Genomic DNA, 17418 nt, shown 5'->3' on the forward strand with positions numbered 1-17418 from the left:
ATCAAATCTTGTGCTCAATGCTTACACCGACGCCACTATCTCACCATTTTCAAACGCTCGAGAAATGTTTCATCATTTAACAAAGAATGATTTAAAGTGTTTCGTAACATAACCGTAAGTTTTTCAAACGAAAATACACCGTCGGCAAACAGCAGGGGAAAAATAGTTTGAGGGACGTGAACGAGTCGAACCCGTTTATTTGTTGGAGGAAGCTCTCCACAATTTTTTTTACAGACAAATAATCGAGAGAAAAGAAAGAAAAAAAATAAAGAATTATACTAAACCCTTTAACCGTGAATCAAAGGAGGCTAATCGTTCCCGTCTGCCAATCAAAAACTTGAAGGTTAAAGAGCACGGACGAAGGAAACAAACAAAACTATAAAAGAGGACCGACGAGTTTTCGTCTTGTTAGTCTATTAAGTGTACACTAGATTTTTATTATTTACTTTATTAACGTTGTTCCAGGCACACACAGAGAGAACCCCTTTATCGGCGCAGACGTTGGGCGCGTTGGCGGACATCAATGGAATTTTGTTCGAGTGTTGGGATCCTCCTCAATTGGCCTATTGTATGCAAACGGAAGGAAAACTTAGGAGAAGGGAGAAAAGAGATGGGTGTCTGTTGTTGTTGTATTGTGTCTTCAAATGGAATCTCTTTGTATAGTTTATATACGCACAGCTTTGATTCAATCCTTTTTTTTTTTTTTTTTGTTCCAGGTCTTTGTTGTTTGTTTCTCCTTGATGCTGTTGCGAAAAATGCTATTGGAATCCGGAGGCCTGGCGTCCCGGAGGCCCACGATTCTATAGGCCTACAAACTGAGTTTAACATCACAAACAAAATCCTAGAGGCCTATATAAAAAAAAACGAAATAAAGAAGAGAATAACAAGAAAGGAAAAAACGTTTCACGCGACCGATGGGGTTTCTGTTGTTGTCAAAGCACGAGATCTATTGTTGTAAACGTTGCGCGAGCGATCGACAAGAGCACTCGACTTGGCATCTTCAAGCCACACAAAGAATTGGAGCATCAAAAAAAGCAGCCCCCAATGATGAAAAAGACGACAGATCAGCCCCATTTTTTGCATAGACAAGCCCGTTTTTTTTCTTTGTCAGTTGTAGGAAATCAGAGCGGGTCGGTACAGCATAAGGCACGAGGCAAAAAAAAGGGGGGGGGGGACCCGGGCATCAAGATGCCAATGCTGGTAGCTCTTGTGCCATATATTTATATATATATATAAGATATACGCCTTCAAGAAAGAAAGAAAGAAGAAGCTTTTGTGTGTGTGTGTGTGTGTGGTTGGCTCTCTTCTTCCTTTGTGGTACGTTCTGCCGTGTGTATATACACGTCGCTGCCATTGTGTGACCAACATCGCGTGAGGAGTGGGCACGTGAAGAGCAGCGAATCAGAGAAAAAAAAAAACGCATGAGGGGGGAATGCTTGTGATCCGATTTTTTCTTTTTTTTTTTTTTACTCCAAAACACGCCGATAACTTTGGACCCTGGTAAAACGCAGCCCTCTTGAACGCTACCAGCACAGCAGTAAAAAACGTCCAGCTTTTGATGATGATGCTCTAATATTGTACCCACTTGGTTATGGGCTCCATGTATTATGTCAAACAATAGTACAGCTATCGCGCTGCCAATAAAAAGAGCCTGACAATGGTTCATCGTTGCGAGCCAAAGAATACCACTTTGGATCTTCTATTCTCTTTCAATTAAATGTAACGTATATGGAAAACGGTCAGCCCTCGTCCACAAGTAAAAAAAACATTATTTATCTGCGATTTATTTTCAATAATAAATACCCGCAGCGCGCGACCAATCAAATAGCTATGAGTCGATTAGAATCAAACAGAGATACGATTGTTCGACATGTTGATGAATCAGTTTCCAATCGTTTTTTTTAGAAAAATACAAAGGACTATCGCGGTAGGATCTCTGCCCGGCAAGGGTGAGCAGCTTATCGTCAATGTCCGTCTATGTACATAAAAGAAAACCCTCTAAATCAGAATTGAAGAGGACATTTGATTATCGGTTAAGATAAAAACAAAAATGACACAAGTCGACAACGGGGTCTGGTGGCTCTTCATGCATTCGCGCCAGAATTTTCAAACATAAAAAAGCTGTTGCCAACGTCATTTTAAAGAAAAACGGATAGATACGTTTATTATTGGGTCCAACATTGAGTGGTAAGCTGCAACCAACAAAAACAGCCCCCACATTCAACGTATATTAATCTGCAGAGAAGATCGGAAACATGGTGGCAGTGGGGGGAGTTATTGGAGGACACGCGTTCACATCGCCTTCCTTCCCGATCCTTGTGTGTAAACCCCTCCAACCGCCTCCTCCCACAACCCGCATCATTCGGTTCGATAATCGAGTGGGCTTGGCAATCCATTCTTTTCAATCCCGGTATGTTCTTTATATTTTCGCTTATTTATTTTTTTTTATTGTTAAAATAAGGATTGGAAAATAAACAAGGGTCCCTTACTTTTTGCTTGATTTAATTTCACAGTTCAACCCCCCCCTCCACCCTTTCTTCCGATTTTAGCCACCCCTTTTAGTCGCTTCCCGTTTGAAAAAATGTTTAAAAAACGTAAGGTTGTTTTGATAATTTTCTTGTATTTTTTTTTTTTCCTCTCTCTTTGACTGTGTCTGTGTAAAAGAGTTGTATGCTGATCGGCAAATAAACAAACCGCCAAAGGTTGTTTCAGTTGTTTTCCTGTCGGTGCGCAAAAAAAAAGGGGCGGTCGTTGCAGCTGTTCCTTCCTCCCCGTTTTCAAGCCCAAAAAAAAAAAGGGAATAAAAACAACAACAAAAGAAATGAGAAACAGACAAAACAACACGGAAAGATAACAAATAGCTGAATGACCAGCGGGAAACAAACGTATGCCATATATTTATAAATATATACATATACCGTAGACAGCTTTAAAAATGTATATCCACATATACGTACATGGTTGTATAATTATATAGAGACAGCTTAAATACATCACGCAAATACCAGTTCCAAGTGTTTTGAAATACGCGGCCAGTTCATCATTCACGGTCGCGTATAACAGAATAAAGAGCTCGCTCATTTCCATTAAGGACATCAGCCGCCAGAACGAAATATAACAAACTACGTCTCTTCCCATGTGTGTGTGTGTGTGTCTGTGTGACTATTAGTCCATCCATTCGTTATGTTCTTTCATTTGTTTTTGAAAAACATTTTTCACCCTCGCTTTTAGTCGTGTCTAATGTCGCCGTATATAAATGGTTGTCAATTAAAACCATCTGCCTTCTAAAAAAAAAAGATGTGATGAATTGAAAAACGGTGCCGCATTAACAGAGCCGTAAACGCAACGCAGTGCATATATACATATAGAGGAAATGGCAATTGAACGAGTCATCATAATGAGCAAAAGCAACGTCCCACACAAGACCTTCGACGTCTCTTTCAATTGAACAACGCGAACGATTAATAAGAGGCGTCCCCTTGCTCGCACGACCAGCACGTTACGTGCCATTTTACAAGTACGTTTTGAAATGAGAGACAATCAAAAGCAGCCAATGAAAAAAAATAAATAGGGTGCAGTCAGTAAAGCTAAAATCACGTCATATACGTAGACGGTGGATACAATTTAAAATAAAAACATTTGGATGGTGCTGGAACGTTGCGGGGCGGAATAGAAAACGGGAAAGGGAGAGGAGAATTAAAGGCGGAGTGTTGGATACAGGCCAGCAAGTGGCGTAGAAACGAAGCTCATTTTACCGAGCGTGGTGAAAGGGTTGACATTCATATTCAAATGATCATTTAAGGCGTTCTCATTGGCAGCATTTTTTTTTTTTATATTTTAACAGCACATCCTGGCTCGCGGTGCCGGGTTGTATGTACACTGCAGGGCTCGACCATTTGGCAGCCGCCATATTTCTCCTGTGCGTTTCCCGCTGAGGCGGTGACGGCCCTCAAAGCGGAGCCCCCTGCGCGCCTTGAAAAAGTCGTGTCCCGGCCCAGCGTATACGTACAATCTATATGTGTATGTGTGTGTGTATGTGTAGATGTGTGTATGTGTGTGTGTATACGTAACGACCGCGCGCGGCGCTAAAGCTGAGAGAACAGGTGTGCGATAGAGCTTCATATCCTTCGCCTCCTCATCTTCCTTACTCACCAACCCCCCTGGGCGCGCGAAATAAAATAAAATGAAATAAAAATAAAATCGAGAGAGAAAGAAGAAAAAAGAAATAAAAACTATTTTTTTTTTCTTTTTTTACTGTGGCCAACATTCCTCCATCCTGAACACTTGCGACTACCGTGGCAACGCGGCCGCGTTATTTCTCCTTTTTTTTTCTTTTAATTTTTGTGTTGTGTCCCTTTTTTTTCGACGTACACGGCCCAGGTGAGAACCATTTCAGTCGCGCATTAGTAGGTATATGTGTGTATGTGTGTGTGTGTGTACATATTTAAAAACCACCGCGTGTCGTAATCATCGGAATAATCGCTCGGGGCTATCTATTAGTCCTCTACAAGACCACGACCGCTAATGCTTTTCTCTCAATTCGAAGTTTCTTTCTTTCTCTCTTTCTTTTTTTTAAATGCACTTTTTTTATTGTTATGATTATTATTCTTTTTTCTATTCAGTCCCTCCTCGCTTTTGTTGGTGGGGTTGGGCGGAAAAAAGGTGGTGATAGCGTTTTCATGTTCAGTGACATTAACAAGTGTTGTACATGTAACGCGGACCAGTCAAACAATATCCAGCTGGCCGCAACGCTCTTGGAATGCCGCATCGTCATGTTGGCTTTCATTTAGCCAGAGAGGACGATGATTGGCTCACTCGAAAAAAACAAAAACAAAAAGAAACAATCGAGTAGGAATAAAAAAGAGAGTTAATTGAATCGTATTGGTGCTGTGTATGGGAAGACGGGCGCAAAGGACTGTCGTCACAATAAATGCTAAATAAATAATAAGAAAACAAAAAGCGATGTGACGAATGGTTTCCGAGAGTCGTGTTACGTTTAACCGCAAAGAGGAATCCTCTTCTACGCACTGCTTGATGTCGTGGCTGCGTTCTCATTAGCGCGACGACAAAGCCCCGCTTTAAAAAAACAAAAATCAATGACCGACGACTGTGTGATGTGTTTATTTGTAAGAAAATCGGTGGGACAAGAAGCGAAGCGCAACGGGGAAATTGTGTTTGAACTAAAAAAATGAAAACGGGGACGCGAAAAACACGGTCGCTCCATCGTGAACGCTGGAAAAGTCTAGCGGCACGCGAGGTAATTTCGGCCATTTTCATTAACGCCAACCCGTTGTGGATACGTACGATTATTTTATTTATATATATACTGTATATATTTTGCTAGTCAGTTGGGTTCGGCAAAAAAGAGAGACCCCGGGGCGTCTCCGATGATTGCAGCCATTCTCTTGTAGAAGAAGAAAAAAAGAGAGAAAGAAACGATGGGCTATACATTAACGTAATCGTATTCGAAATGTGTACGCTAGACGTAGAATGGCGTTTGCAAACAGCCGTGCCAATGTTGCCAGTCGATCGCTTGGCTTTTTTTTTTCGCACGCGTGTAAAATAGACACGGCGTTTAACGGCACGAAGGCCATAATCAATAACTGAAGTAAATAACAAAAAAAAAAAAAAAAAGGAAAAGAGAGAAAGATGGTACAAATCGTCTCGGGTTTAACCCGGTAGGCGGAGCTTTCACGATCTTTTAAAGCTCGTTGATTTGGTTTTAAAGAAAGAAAGGAGAATAAACGCATATCATTCAGCGTGAATGTGGTGGAACTATCTAGTGTGTGTAATCTGATGATGAGGTTAAAGATGAACGCTAACTTTAGCTACCGGCAGTTGATTATTATTTCTTTTTTTTTTTCTTTCCTCCCCGCTTTTACGTCAGTCCGCATCCAATCGAAGCCAATTAGTTCTGGTGATTCATTAGCCAGGCGGACCTTACGATCGCAGGTCAGGAGAAGTGGGTAGGAAAAAGAAAAGGAAAAAATAAACATGTCTCCGCTTGCAGACATGTTCGATGATGGCAAAGTGGCTTATTAATGTCGGCAGAAGTCGCGTCTAGAGTTATATACACGCGTCCCCTCACTATTTTTTTTAACGTGCCCTCACGTTTTGGGACGGCTCCCTAGACCAAAAAATATGATGAAAGGAGCGAGAAAACGATCGTTTTTTTTTAAATGTTATTTATTATGTATATATATATAGACTAAACTCTCATACATACACTAGTACATTATATGTGAAAGCCGCTTGCATAGAGAGGACGGGACTTTATATAAAAATAGAGGGGCGGTTTTCTTGCCTTTCGCTGTTGGTTACATTTTTGCTATCAATTGATTCAATCAAGCCACCATCACGAACCGACCGCGGGTTCTCTCTCCGTCGTCTCCTTTTTTTTTTTCATCCTCAATGGGTTCTCGTTACGTGTTTGTGTGTCGCAAATAACTCGGAAAAAAAGGGTCGAAAGGAGGGCAGATTTACAGTGAGGTTCTCCCGCGAGCTGCTTTACCCCTTCCTATATCGTTAAAAAGAAAAAAAACAAACTGTTTCGTGCCTTTGATATACACTAGCAAACATTATGGGAGGGGGTGAATGAAGACTAGTCGAATTTGCATCAAGGGCTTTTGCAACAAAAACAATAACAAAAGCTGTTTGTTTTTTTACCCCAACTTTTCTAGCGATTCCGCACAAACCCTCACCTCCGTTGTTTCCCCTCTTTTTCTCAATGCTCTCTCCGTCAGGGACGTGTTGAAGTAGCTTCCACCTCCAGCAGCTCTTCAAATGCGATGTCGTCTGTCATCCGTCTCCTCTTTTCTTTCTTTTTCTTTTTTTTTTTTTTTTTAACTTAATTCATCCGGTCGGTACTCGATCTCCTCCTGGCTGGCAGTTTGGGTCCGTGTGTTTTTCAGCATTTTCGGCCACATTTGCATACGTCGTGGGGTTATATGGACCTGATTTTAGCGATGAGGGCTTCCCAAATTGAATTGATTTTGCTTAGTCGGGTTATAGCTGAGCTTCTGTCACCTCTTTGATATTCAACATTGCAAGTGCGGCGGACGCCAAACGTACTCAAAAGACTTCACACCCGAGATCAGAAATTAGGGGAAAAAAAAGAACGGGTTGTTTCTTCGTACTTTGAATAAGGTACTACAAACACCGACAGAGGTTCTTTCAGCTTTTTTGATTCGTCCTTTTCACTTGGCTGCAGACACAAGAGTTTTTATTTGAATGCTAATCAAGTAGCTCTTGGTTACGTCACAGTGAAAGGGGGGCGTTTGCATCATCGACCAACCAATGTCCACGCATCTGTGTGACTTCGTACAACATTTGTCGACAAACGGTTGACAAAGATTGACGTGCTCTACCATAGATCGAGACGATAGATTGTCGCATCCACTTTCCAAGTCTCCGAACCCAAATGATAAAGGGCGGCAAGCGGACGAGCGAAAGGATGTCGTGATTCTCGTTCACTTCATAAACGTCCGAATAAAAACATGTTTATACCTTGAATATGCCAAGTATTTTTTTTCTTTTAAGACGTGAAGGTCGTTTCAAATTTTTTTTGCCTGGATTGGCACAATTCTTTATTTTTTTTATTTTTTTAGTTCCTCTATTTTGTATTTGCTTTGCGGATGGCTCGCATTTGATCATCAGGCCTCTTAGCAATGAAAATATTCAAACCCCTCGCGCTTTGTATCGATGAGTAGCTTGGCCCCATACAAGATTCAGCAGGGGACAGAAGCTATAATATAAAAAAAAAAAAAAAAAAAAATTCAAGGTTCATTTTAGGATTGAGCCGCTTAGAGGTGGTCATCACGCGTCTGATTTGTAACAATAATATGGGATCGAGGAATATTATAAGACTAACAAAACGGGCTCTATGTTTATTTGAGCTGACTGTGTGTGCTGTTTAGCATTGGGGGAGGGCCAAATGTTTGGGATCAAAGCCGGCTAATCCTAGCCATCACCTTTAGAAAATAGTTAGAGATACACAATCGACCTATATTTTTCCTGTGTATATACCTGAAAAAAAAGACGGACTGTCACCTTGGTAAGAAAGAAAGGAAAAAAAAACGGCTGGTGTGTTTTGTGTTTCTGCATCGGTGGCATAATGCGCAGCCGGCCTCCCTTTAAAAAAAAAAAGCCTTTCAGAACAAAACGAGATAGAGTACAAAAACTGGAAACTTCACATGGAAGCTTTCACAATGTCCTTCACACTTTTCGTTTCAGCTTCTCATGATGGCTGTATATACTATCTCTTCGATGCGACCCTGATCTTTTTCCTACGAAGGGAAATTCATTCAACCATCCGCCGATAATCCTCGGATAGACTTTACGTTTGTACACATACAGAGAAGGCTCGCTGTAGCCACACAGTGTATCCATATAATACGTGTACATAAGAAGGAGGAATTCTTGTAATTATGCTCAATCTTGACACGGCTCTGGGTAGAGTTCTCTTTTAAAAACTGGACTAGCTAGGCGTTTTTTTGAAGACATATCTAGAAAAGCGGAAATAATTCGGGCCTCTCTTTTTTATATTTTCATTCTGTGGCTTCACTCCTGACACTCCATTCCTGGCCCTTAACATTCCCTAATCAGGCTTCCGATCTTTTCGCCCTTCCATCTTGTTTCAAAAAGGGCGACCACCCACCTTTGCCAGAGGTATTCACTAGATATGGAGACACGCTATTTTTATTCCTTTCCGACCGGGTATGTATAAATAAATTTTTTTTTTTTTTAAAAAAAAGCCGATGCTATCAGGTACTTATAATCCCATCAACTCAATATAGAACTCGAAACGTGACGAGAAAAGAAAATAATAAATAAGCGGGACACATCAAGAGAAAACGGATAAATTCAGTGCGTTCTTTGTTGGCACTGCGAACGTCGAAGATTGGCAAGAGATGCGTAAGGTAAACACGCCCACATCTTGAAGAAGAGAAAAAAAAAATATTGATTTCTTTTTTTTTTATAGCAAACTTCAAAGGTTGAAGAAACACTTGAAGGAAAAGGCACGCAGAGTTATTGTTTAGTGAAACGAAAAGAATAAGCCAGGATAGTTGGCCTCCAAACAGATACATAAACTATAACAGCGAAAGGAATTGGCGCTCTTGGCAGATCCTTCTATTTTGTTAAAGAGATTGTTTGTTTACGAAAATGCGCTGCATTCCATCCATCGTGGGATTGTTTTGATGATCCACTGCCTATTCGACGCATACCACAATTCCGCTGAGTGCGACGGGTGCGCACAAAGTCTCAGCCGCGATAACTGTCAACACCTCGTTCGAAGAAAACAAACTGTGTGTCTGTATTCTTCGTTAAAAGAAAAACGAATCGGCCAGTGCGTTTGAGAAACAGTGAAAAAAAAAAGGGGGACAAGGGATCGAATTCTCGGCTGCTCACTGGAGCACTTGCTTTTTCGCACGACTCTAAATTTTTCTCTTCCCCCATCGCAGAAGAAGTAGAAAGTAGAACTAGTGGGAAGTTTTTATAGAGTCGGACTTGAATCTGTTTCTCCTTTCAAACGTGATTTGGTTGAAATCACTTGGGATATTTGCTAGGGAGAGTCATTATCCGATAACATCATCAAAACCAACGTCCCCGGCTTTTGGTTTCATTTCAGTTACGCACGCAATAATATGGGATTGGCGGAGTGGGGAACTTTGATCGAATGACGAACGCCACAGCCACTCATCATAGATACGAGCTCGTTATCGTTCCAGGTGACAGTTTTTTTATTTACTGTCGTGCTAATCAACGAGTGAAAAGTGAGATGCATTAAAAAAGAAGCGAGGGTTCCGAATGTCTAGAAATATTTTTCCTCCCTCTTTCAACGGGTATAATGATCGGCGCTTTGGGGAGTTAAAACAAAGTCGTCCGAACGAAAATTGTGCCATGTAAGCGGAGTTGCGTTACAGCGTCATCATCGCATTGCCCTGAGGAATATATACATAGGCAAGTCGGTACTCGTTACTTGAGGGTGTACACATAACGAGTAGAGGCGTCGGTTTGGGTAGCAATTATTTTGGTACATTTTTTGGCATGTCAAACGATCGTCGATCTCCTTTTTTTTATTAAATATGAATTCTACCTTTTTCTGTGTGTGACGTGCCTAGTTTTCACACTATTTATGGAATCAACAAACCAAGATAAAGAAAAAAAATAGCTTGCTTTTATGGAATAGATTTTTAGAACGTGACAAACCTTGATATAGTTTTTAATGTAGTGAAAAAAGAAGACGCGTCAGGACGTCCGGTGGCACGAGATGACAAGGGCGGAAGAGGTCGTGTTTTGTTGTAATGCGGGCTCTTGATGAATGAAGAGGAACAATAATGTCCGGATATCAGATTATGCAGATAGATGGAAAAACACCGGATATTATTCACTTGAGAGGACTAAAGCAAAGGTCACACCGGAAATCAAGCGGAAGCTGATTCTTAAGCTTTGCCGACTCGTGCTGCATTGGTAATTGGCTGCTTAAGGTTACGATGGAAATGAAAGATTAGCGATACAGACCTGAATCGTATCATACCAACGCGTATGTCCTTTGCGTGAAAGATAAACAAGCAACTTCATTGGCACATACCAATACGTTCGTCATGGTACGGAAATGCGCGTGTAATGATGACAGCAGTGAAAGTCAATAATTCAATCATGTGGGAGCACAAAAATTAGAGGATAACACAACGGAGAAATCAATTAGCTGTGTCAACTGTTTTATTCTTTCGATGCCGATCTAAATAAGAACAAAGAAAAATGCTATAAACTAACAAAGCCATCGTGTTTAGAAACGAACGTAATAAATGAAATAGCACTAGGCTGTATGTTCAGCAACCATAAAGGACCCTCCACTTCGGGCGTCTCGCTTTAAAATTATTTGTTTTGCTTGTTATTCTTGATGTCTACGATTCCGCACTTTGAATAAACAAAAAAAGAAGAGTTTATTTTTAAAACACGAATGAAAAGAAAAAAGGGAAAAGTAACTTACAGGTTTGTCTTGTATGGCGATAGCCAATTTTGTTCCGTCCTTCTGCCACGCAATTTTGTTGATACTCGATCCAAAATCGGCGAACGTGTGAACAACACGGCCATTCTAGAAGAACAAGGATAGATTTAAATGACTTTTTGTATGTTCAGTACTTAAAAGGTATGGAGTAACACGTTTTCCTTGGTTCCATGATTTACCGCTGAGGATGAAACACTGCGGTAATTACAAAACCAGTTCGTCACTGGAATGGGACTAACACTAAAAGAAACTCACATGGGCGTTCCATATTTCAACGACACCGTTCTCGTTGCCTGTTGCGAGGAGTTTACCATCACACGAGAAAGAAAGACACGTCATTCTGGATGGTTTCGTCTTGGTTTCCAGTTTGTGCACCACCGCGTGTTTGCTCACGTCCAAAATCTGAGCCGTTTGATCATCGGAACAGCTGTTTTTTTTTTTCAATAATTTAGAAAAATAAATCCGACATAAATAATAACACATGCTAAGCAATTAATATACCTGGCAAGGTAGCGATTAGCATTGGGATACAATGATCCCGGCCCGGTGGGGCTCCATTCAACTGCGTTCACTGATTTTGAGTGACCTGTGTATTCTTGCAAAAAAGGTGGCACTAACGGTGTCCAAATCTTCGGAAAGAATAATTAAATTGGACTTCATTCTTTTGCCAAAAAACGTAAACAGTACTCACTTTTACAGTAGTGTCAACCGAACACGAAGCCAATAGGAAATGCTCTGGATCCCAGTGCAAACATTTGACCCAATCCTAGGAAAAACAATTTTTTTAACCATAGGACAACTTAACTTTAATGATTTATTATTAAATTTCTGTCGTTCATAATCACCTTGTGCCCCGTGTAGGCAAACTGAGGCTTGTTAACTAACCTAATGTCGCCAAAGAACATTTTGCCGCTTATATCACACGAGGCGAACGTGTTCTCGGACTGCCATTGAATATCGCAAACGGCGTTGCTGTGATACGTAAAACTCTGAACTGCATTCTGGCCTATAGCATTCCAGATTTTAATGACCTGAATATACAAAAACGTTTATTATTTGCTTTCTTCTTTCTCTTGCCATGCTTAGTGATAAATAGCTTAATTGCGTTATCACCGTGTTCCGACCAGCCGTGGCCAGCAATTTTCCTTCGGGATTCCAAGTCATTGCCATTATCTCTTGGTTGTGCTGCTTTTGTTGATAGAGGCTTGTTCCACTCAACGTCCAAAAAGAAATCCAACCATCTTTCGATCCAGTGACCAGTTGCGTGCCTTTAGGCTATTCATCATTATCATCAAAATTAATTTAGGCAAACAGTTTGAATTTATTGAACGTTACATTCCAAGCCAAACGATGGATACCACCGCCCTTTTCTAAAGGTTGATTGCTTCCTACGTTCTGTATTCCTTCGAACGAAAGTGGTGTTAAATGATTGAAGTCCGGGTCAAAACTTAGAGCAGCGGATCCGTTTTTCCCAGTTGAAGCCAAGACGCTTTCTGTTGGATTCCAGGCACAGGTGGAAATATATTCTGTCCAGTGTCCTACAGACATGCATTTGAAATTGCTTATTCTTCCGCTAAACAATCAGTGTGTTTAGCTTACCTTTTGATGGCGGATAAGTGGGCTCCGACAACACCTTTCTTAGAGGTGGTGCATTAGCTCGATGAGGTGTATGAGAAGACAATGAAAGGTTTATTGGTCTTGCCGACGGTAGCGGGTTCGAAGATCTTTTCGGTTTTCTCTGTGCCTTGCCGCGGCGTACGTTTGGAACTGAGCTGTTAGGGACGGAGGCTACTAGAAAGCCAATCAATCGCCGAGCGTCTAACAGAAAAGCATTAAAATCTATCTCGGATTCTGGCATTTTCCCGTCTTCCTTCTTAACTACATTCGAAGTGTTCTCCACCCAAGAAATGACACCATCAAGGATAGTGTATGCGTTCATTAACCATGGATGAGGTGATTCCAAAGCAACTGAGACATGGGCCCCGTCAAAAGAAGACCATTTTTCCAAGCTGTCTGTTGCAATTGTTAAATCGTGCTCAGATTGGATAACGAATCCCTTCAAATCAACATTAGGGGCCGAAGGGTCAAACGCGTTAACGGATTGCGTCACATCTTCGAAACAAGCACGCAGAGCGGCTAACGCCCGTTCGTTCTCTTCGACTAGTGTGTCAACACTGTCTTTCAAACGATTCAGTGATGATTGTATCGACGTGACTATGGCTTTCAAATTGCCTCTTTTTGTGATTGCCTCTTCCCAATTGGCTTGCGATTGCCGGCCCTGTGACATGGCTTCCTGAGCTAATTTCAAAACGGCAGGCGAAATAATTAAAGTCCTGTGACTATTATCTTGGCAAGTGTTCAAAGCCAACTGTTGGCATGGGCAACACCACCGCAGTTTTGTGGGTGTGATTGCTGGATTGTAATCGGTGTCCCTATCACGACCGAGGGAAGGGCTGCGTAATATGAAATGGAAGGGGGAAAATGGAAGTAACCAATGAAAAACAGAAATCTAGCATAACATTTTGTTTTACCTGTCAACGTTATTCGTCAATTTAAATAACCATATTTCCATGAAGTCAAGAATGTCTTGATTGGTTCGCAGAGCTTTGTTGACGTCCGTTGACTCGAGTTCTGTCCATTCACGGCAGAAAGGACATTTTACTCCCAACGGCGAGGATTCCGTAGTTTTCTGTTCATGAAAACAAAGTACCAGTACTGGTGAAACTGTGGAAGCTATTAGAAATTCAATCAAATACTTACGTAAATACAATCAAGGCAGACAGTGTGATGACACTTGAGGTACTTTGGTTTGCGGTAATCATTGTTATAGAAGGAATAGCACACGTAACACTCGAAAAGACTTTTATTTCCCGTCCCGGACATTGTCTACGTGCAAACTAAGCAGTCATTAACCAATTGTGACTATTAAGAACGAAGCAACTAAAAGTTTCCCCCAGGTTTTGATAGGGTAAAAAAGATAATGTAGTATACAACAAGTTGGAAAGATAAGGACGTTCGAACGTCGTCTAGAAGTTTTTGTTTCCTCATCTTGGCTTTGATTAGAACACCTACTATCACTTGGTAAGGTATTAACTGGTCTCACTCCTGCCATTGTAAACACTGATACCGTTTCTTCACCAACCTTAATGTGAACTACTGTATAACCTACAGATAACATTAAAAAGTTAAGGAAGGAGATTTGGTACCATTCATGGAATGTGTATTTTTTTTTCAAACGGTACGAAGTTTTTCCCCTCAAGTATCAACACACGTATTTATTGATTTTCTGGCAAAGTAGTTTTGCCAGTGTTTTCTATTTTTACGTCATCTAAATGAATAAGTCCATTGACGTCAGCGGCTTCGATTAACGGGCAAAGAAACGGGGCTTCAACTCCTAGAACGTATTCGCAAGGTTGTGGTTCCAATAGGTAGAGTGATACGGCATTCATCGAGTGACTAAACGACTGCTGTTGATTTTCCGATTGAGAAATCTCTTTGCATTTGAGCTTGACTTCTACTCGTCTGCGAGAATCTGCATTAAACACATTAGAGGGATATCACAATGTGCTTTGCAAATCATTTCCGAATAGATGTACCTGTCATTTCACAATAACCTCCGTCGCTGTACATGTGCGACACTTGCTTCCTTCCAGTTACCGCTTTCGGGCGTTTGGATGGGTTTTCATCCAACCAGGCAAGGTGTTTCTCTTTATTGAACACACCTAGACGAATAGAAGTCCTCGAACCATCTTTTTCCTCGTGATACTGATCGACTCGTTTTCCATAACAAAACTCGTACTTCCACCATCCTGTACCCTACGTTCAAGAGTTCACGTGTAACTGATCGAGTCCTATAGAAGTGAATCTTTACTTACCCCATTAAGGCAATACTCTCCGGCTAGGAAATCCTCGACTAATTTAGGATCAAATACGGGTTGCGGAGGAAGAGTTGGTGGCGGCTGTAGACGTGGGCCAGTGTCACCATCTTTCGAAGTTCCTGAGCTTTGTTGATCTGAACTAAATTCCTTATTATTACCAATTCGGCCACTAGTTCCGCCACCAGAAGGAGTAATAAAAGCCACTGTTTGCTTTTGGCCTTGCCCAGTGGCATCTTCCACTTGACGGAATTCAACTTTGAATTTGGAATCCGACAGTCCTAATGAATCCTAAACGCGGAAATGTAAAGCAATTGACTAGATGAGTAAAGTAAATAAACTTGCCTTAATACACAGTTGTTCATACCAGCAGATTCTGTTGTTGCTGCATCATCAGGCTTTCGGCTTCTATTTCAAGCAGAGACGAAGGCTTTTTCGGGGAACCTTCTACTGCCCAACAATTGATTTTATTTTCTTCAGTTTCTTTGGCTCTATAACAAGAAAGATAAAATTAAAATAAACGAGCAATTACAGTTGGCCTTTGATCTTTTACCTATAATCTGGATGCTGACAGAGGTGTGGTGTCAGTACCACAATTTCATACTCACAACTTGATGCCTCTTCTAAAGAAAAAATTTCATGTTTGCCTGCTGGATAGCAGACGTAGTAAACACGCGTCATGCGTGGTTTCCGTTAAGATCGCAAAGTGTCCCACTGTCCATGGTGACAAGCAAATACGGCAACGAGAGTCCTTCTATTTTTCTCACTGGTACTTCTTGCCTTTCTCCATTTTTTATCTCTGCATCGATCTCAGCGCCTAAAACAAGAAATTAACACAATTATTTATAGTCAGAAAGAGATTCATTGCAAATTTTTACTTTGGCGATCCATCTTTTCTTTGTCAAACTTGCCCAGGTAATACTCCTGCAGTTTAACTTTTTTTCCATCCCTCTCTTCATGATATTGCCTTATATACCTTCCATGGCAGAGCTCATATGTCCAGAAACTTTCCAGCTAATAGTTAATTTAAAATAAATAATTTATTACAAATGCAAAGAAATCTTGATTATGACAAGAAATTTACCCTGTATGAGCATGACATCTGCGTAAACAGGGGTGCTAATAATTGCAACGGATTTGGTCCTTCATAGATTGGTATCTCTTCCTTCAGAATTATTTAAAGAATTTCCAACACAATTAAGGCAATTAAAAGAGGATAAAAGATGATTTTGAGAGGAAAAACAGTTTGCTGCTATTGTGGTTGTTGTTTTAATCAAAATACAAGAATGTTTTTAAAAATGCCTCAGGTAAAGTGAACTTACTTCTTTTGTTTCCAACATTTTAGGAATACTGCAAACATATTTTTCCTTTCTTGCAGTAACCATTGTCACTGTTGGAAGACTCTCGGCTTCTTGTAACAAATTTTCGTTTTCTTTTTCCCATGCCAAACGGTAGATTATAGAATCATCAAAAGCTTTTAGATAGCTCAAATCACTTTCCAACGCCAAACTTCCACAAATTAAAAACAACAGTAAACATTTTCCAAATTGATGGTACATCTTTGCATAACATTAACCAAGGAAATGAAATATCACGGACACCTCAGCAAAAAAAAAATACGGCGATTTTTATTTATACTGGCAGTATACTGTCCAAATTGGGTAATCGATTGTCTGCTTCAAATTGGATTTTCTTTACAGGACGGTAGATGGCGGAAAGGTAAGTAGTAATCGATTGCTTCGCAATCGTCGTATTTAAACCATAAATATCCAAATTCTCAACAATTACTTTAATCACTCATTCCATCGGTTTTCTCGAATTCGGTATAAAAAATAATGATAAACAGTGTATCACGTCATGTTTTCTACCATCAGTAATGCAAGGTTGTTGGAAGGGTGGCGTGGAGCATAGCTATTGGATGAGGCATCCTTTTGGCGCGGACAATCTGACAGCTACCTGTGGGTGCCTTGCAAAATAATATTGACTAAATATCTTTTTTACAAAAAAAAAAAAATATTTAAATAGCATAACAACAAAGATTCGAACCCGTGATATCAGTATGGCAGGTGCAAACTATGCCACAGCCCCATATTTCAACCACTTACTACATACATGAGCTGCCTATTTGAACGAAAGACACCCAAAGCAAAATTTGGTCGAGATTTGCGGTCCTGGCACAGTGGTTATCACCCACGCTTTGTAACCTGTAGTCCCCGGGTTCAAGTCCCGCCACCGCCAAGCCGTCCCTTCCCTCCACCCTCCCCTTCCACCCACCCCAAGACATCATTCAAGACATCAATCATCACTTCGGATTCGCAACATTCATCTCATAGAATTACGCAAGATTCTACATACATCGCTTCGGACATCAAGAAAGAAGACGAAGAAAGAAGAAAGTAGAGCCATGCCTACTATAAAGGGGTTAAATTGGCAGAAGAAAAACACATACACACACATACACACACCACTCACGACACGTATACAGACGTTTCACATCGATCTGTAGTACCGTTCACTACACGTTAAAGATCG

At 40.8% G+C, this 17418-nt stretch overlaps 2 protein-coding genes across 2 annotated transcripts; both read right to left on the bottom strand.

Moving 5' to 3' along the window:
- Nucleotides 1-10724: 10724 nt before the first annotated feature.
- Nucleotides 10725-13921, bottom strand: LOC130702697 (uncharacterized). The gene is made up of 11 exons (XM_057524319.2): nucleotides 13772-13921; nucleotides 13543-13700; nucleotides 12611-13464; nucleotides 12347-12549; nucleotides 12125-12286; nucleotides 11857-12042; nucleotides 11703-11777; nucleotides 11513-11640; nucleotides 11267-11438; nucleotides 10994-11098; nucleotides 10725-10920 (listed from the first exon to the last, which is right to left on the bottom strand). Exons 1-11 carry the CDS (start codon nucleotides 13892-13894, stop codon nucleotides 10879-10881), a joined length of 2208 nt encoding a protein of 735 aa, XP_057380302.1. The 5' UTR covers nucleotides 13895-13921; the 3' UTR covers nucleotides 10725-10878.
- A 288-nt stretch (nucleotides 13922-14209) lies between these two features.
- On the bottom strand, nucleotides 14210-16523 carry LOC130702751 (endoplasmic reticulum lectin 1-like). Its single transcript, XM_057524371.2, is given in 9 exon segments — nucleotides 14210-14543; nucleotides 14608-14827; nucleotides 14887-15177; nucleotides 15254-15377; nucleotides 15440-15575; nucleotides 15578-15703; nucleotides 15765-15900; nucleotides 15971-16051; nucleotides 16209-16523. Coding segments are annotated over 9 exon segments (1608 nt in total). The 5' UTR covers nucleotides 16446-16523; the 3' UTR covers nucleotides 14210-14286.
- Nucleotides 16524-17418: the final 895 nt, after the last annotated feature.

The sequence above is a fragment of the Daphnia carinata genome, chromosome 10 (genome assembly GCF_022539665.2).
Source record: "Daphnia carinata strain CSIRO-1 chromosome 10, CSIRO_AGI_Dcar_HiC_V3, whole genome shotgun sequence".
Classification (NCBI taxonomy): Eukaryota; Metazoa; Arthropoda; class Branchiopoda; order Diplostraca; family Daphniidae; genus Daphnia; species Daphnia carinata.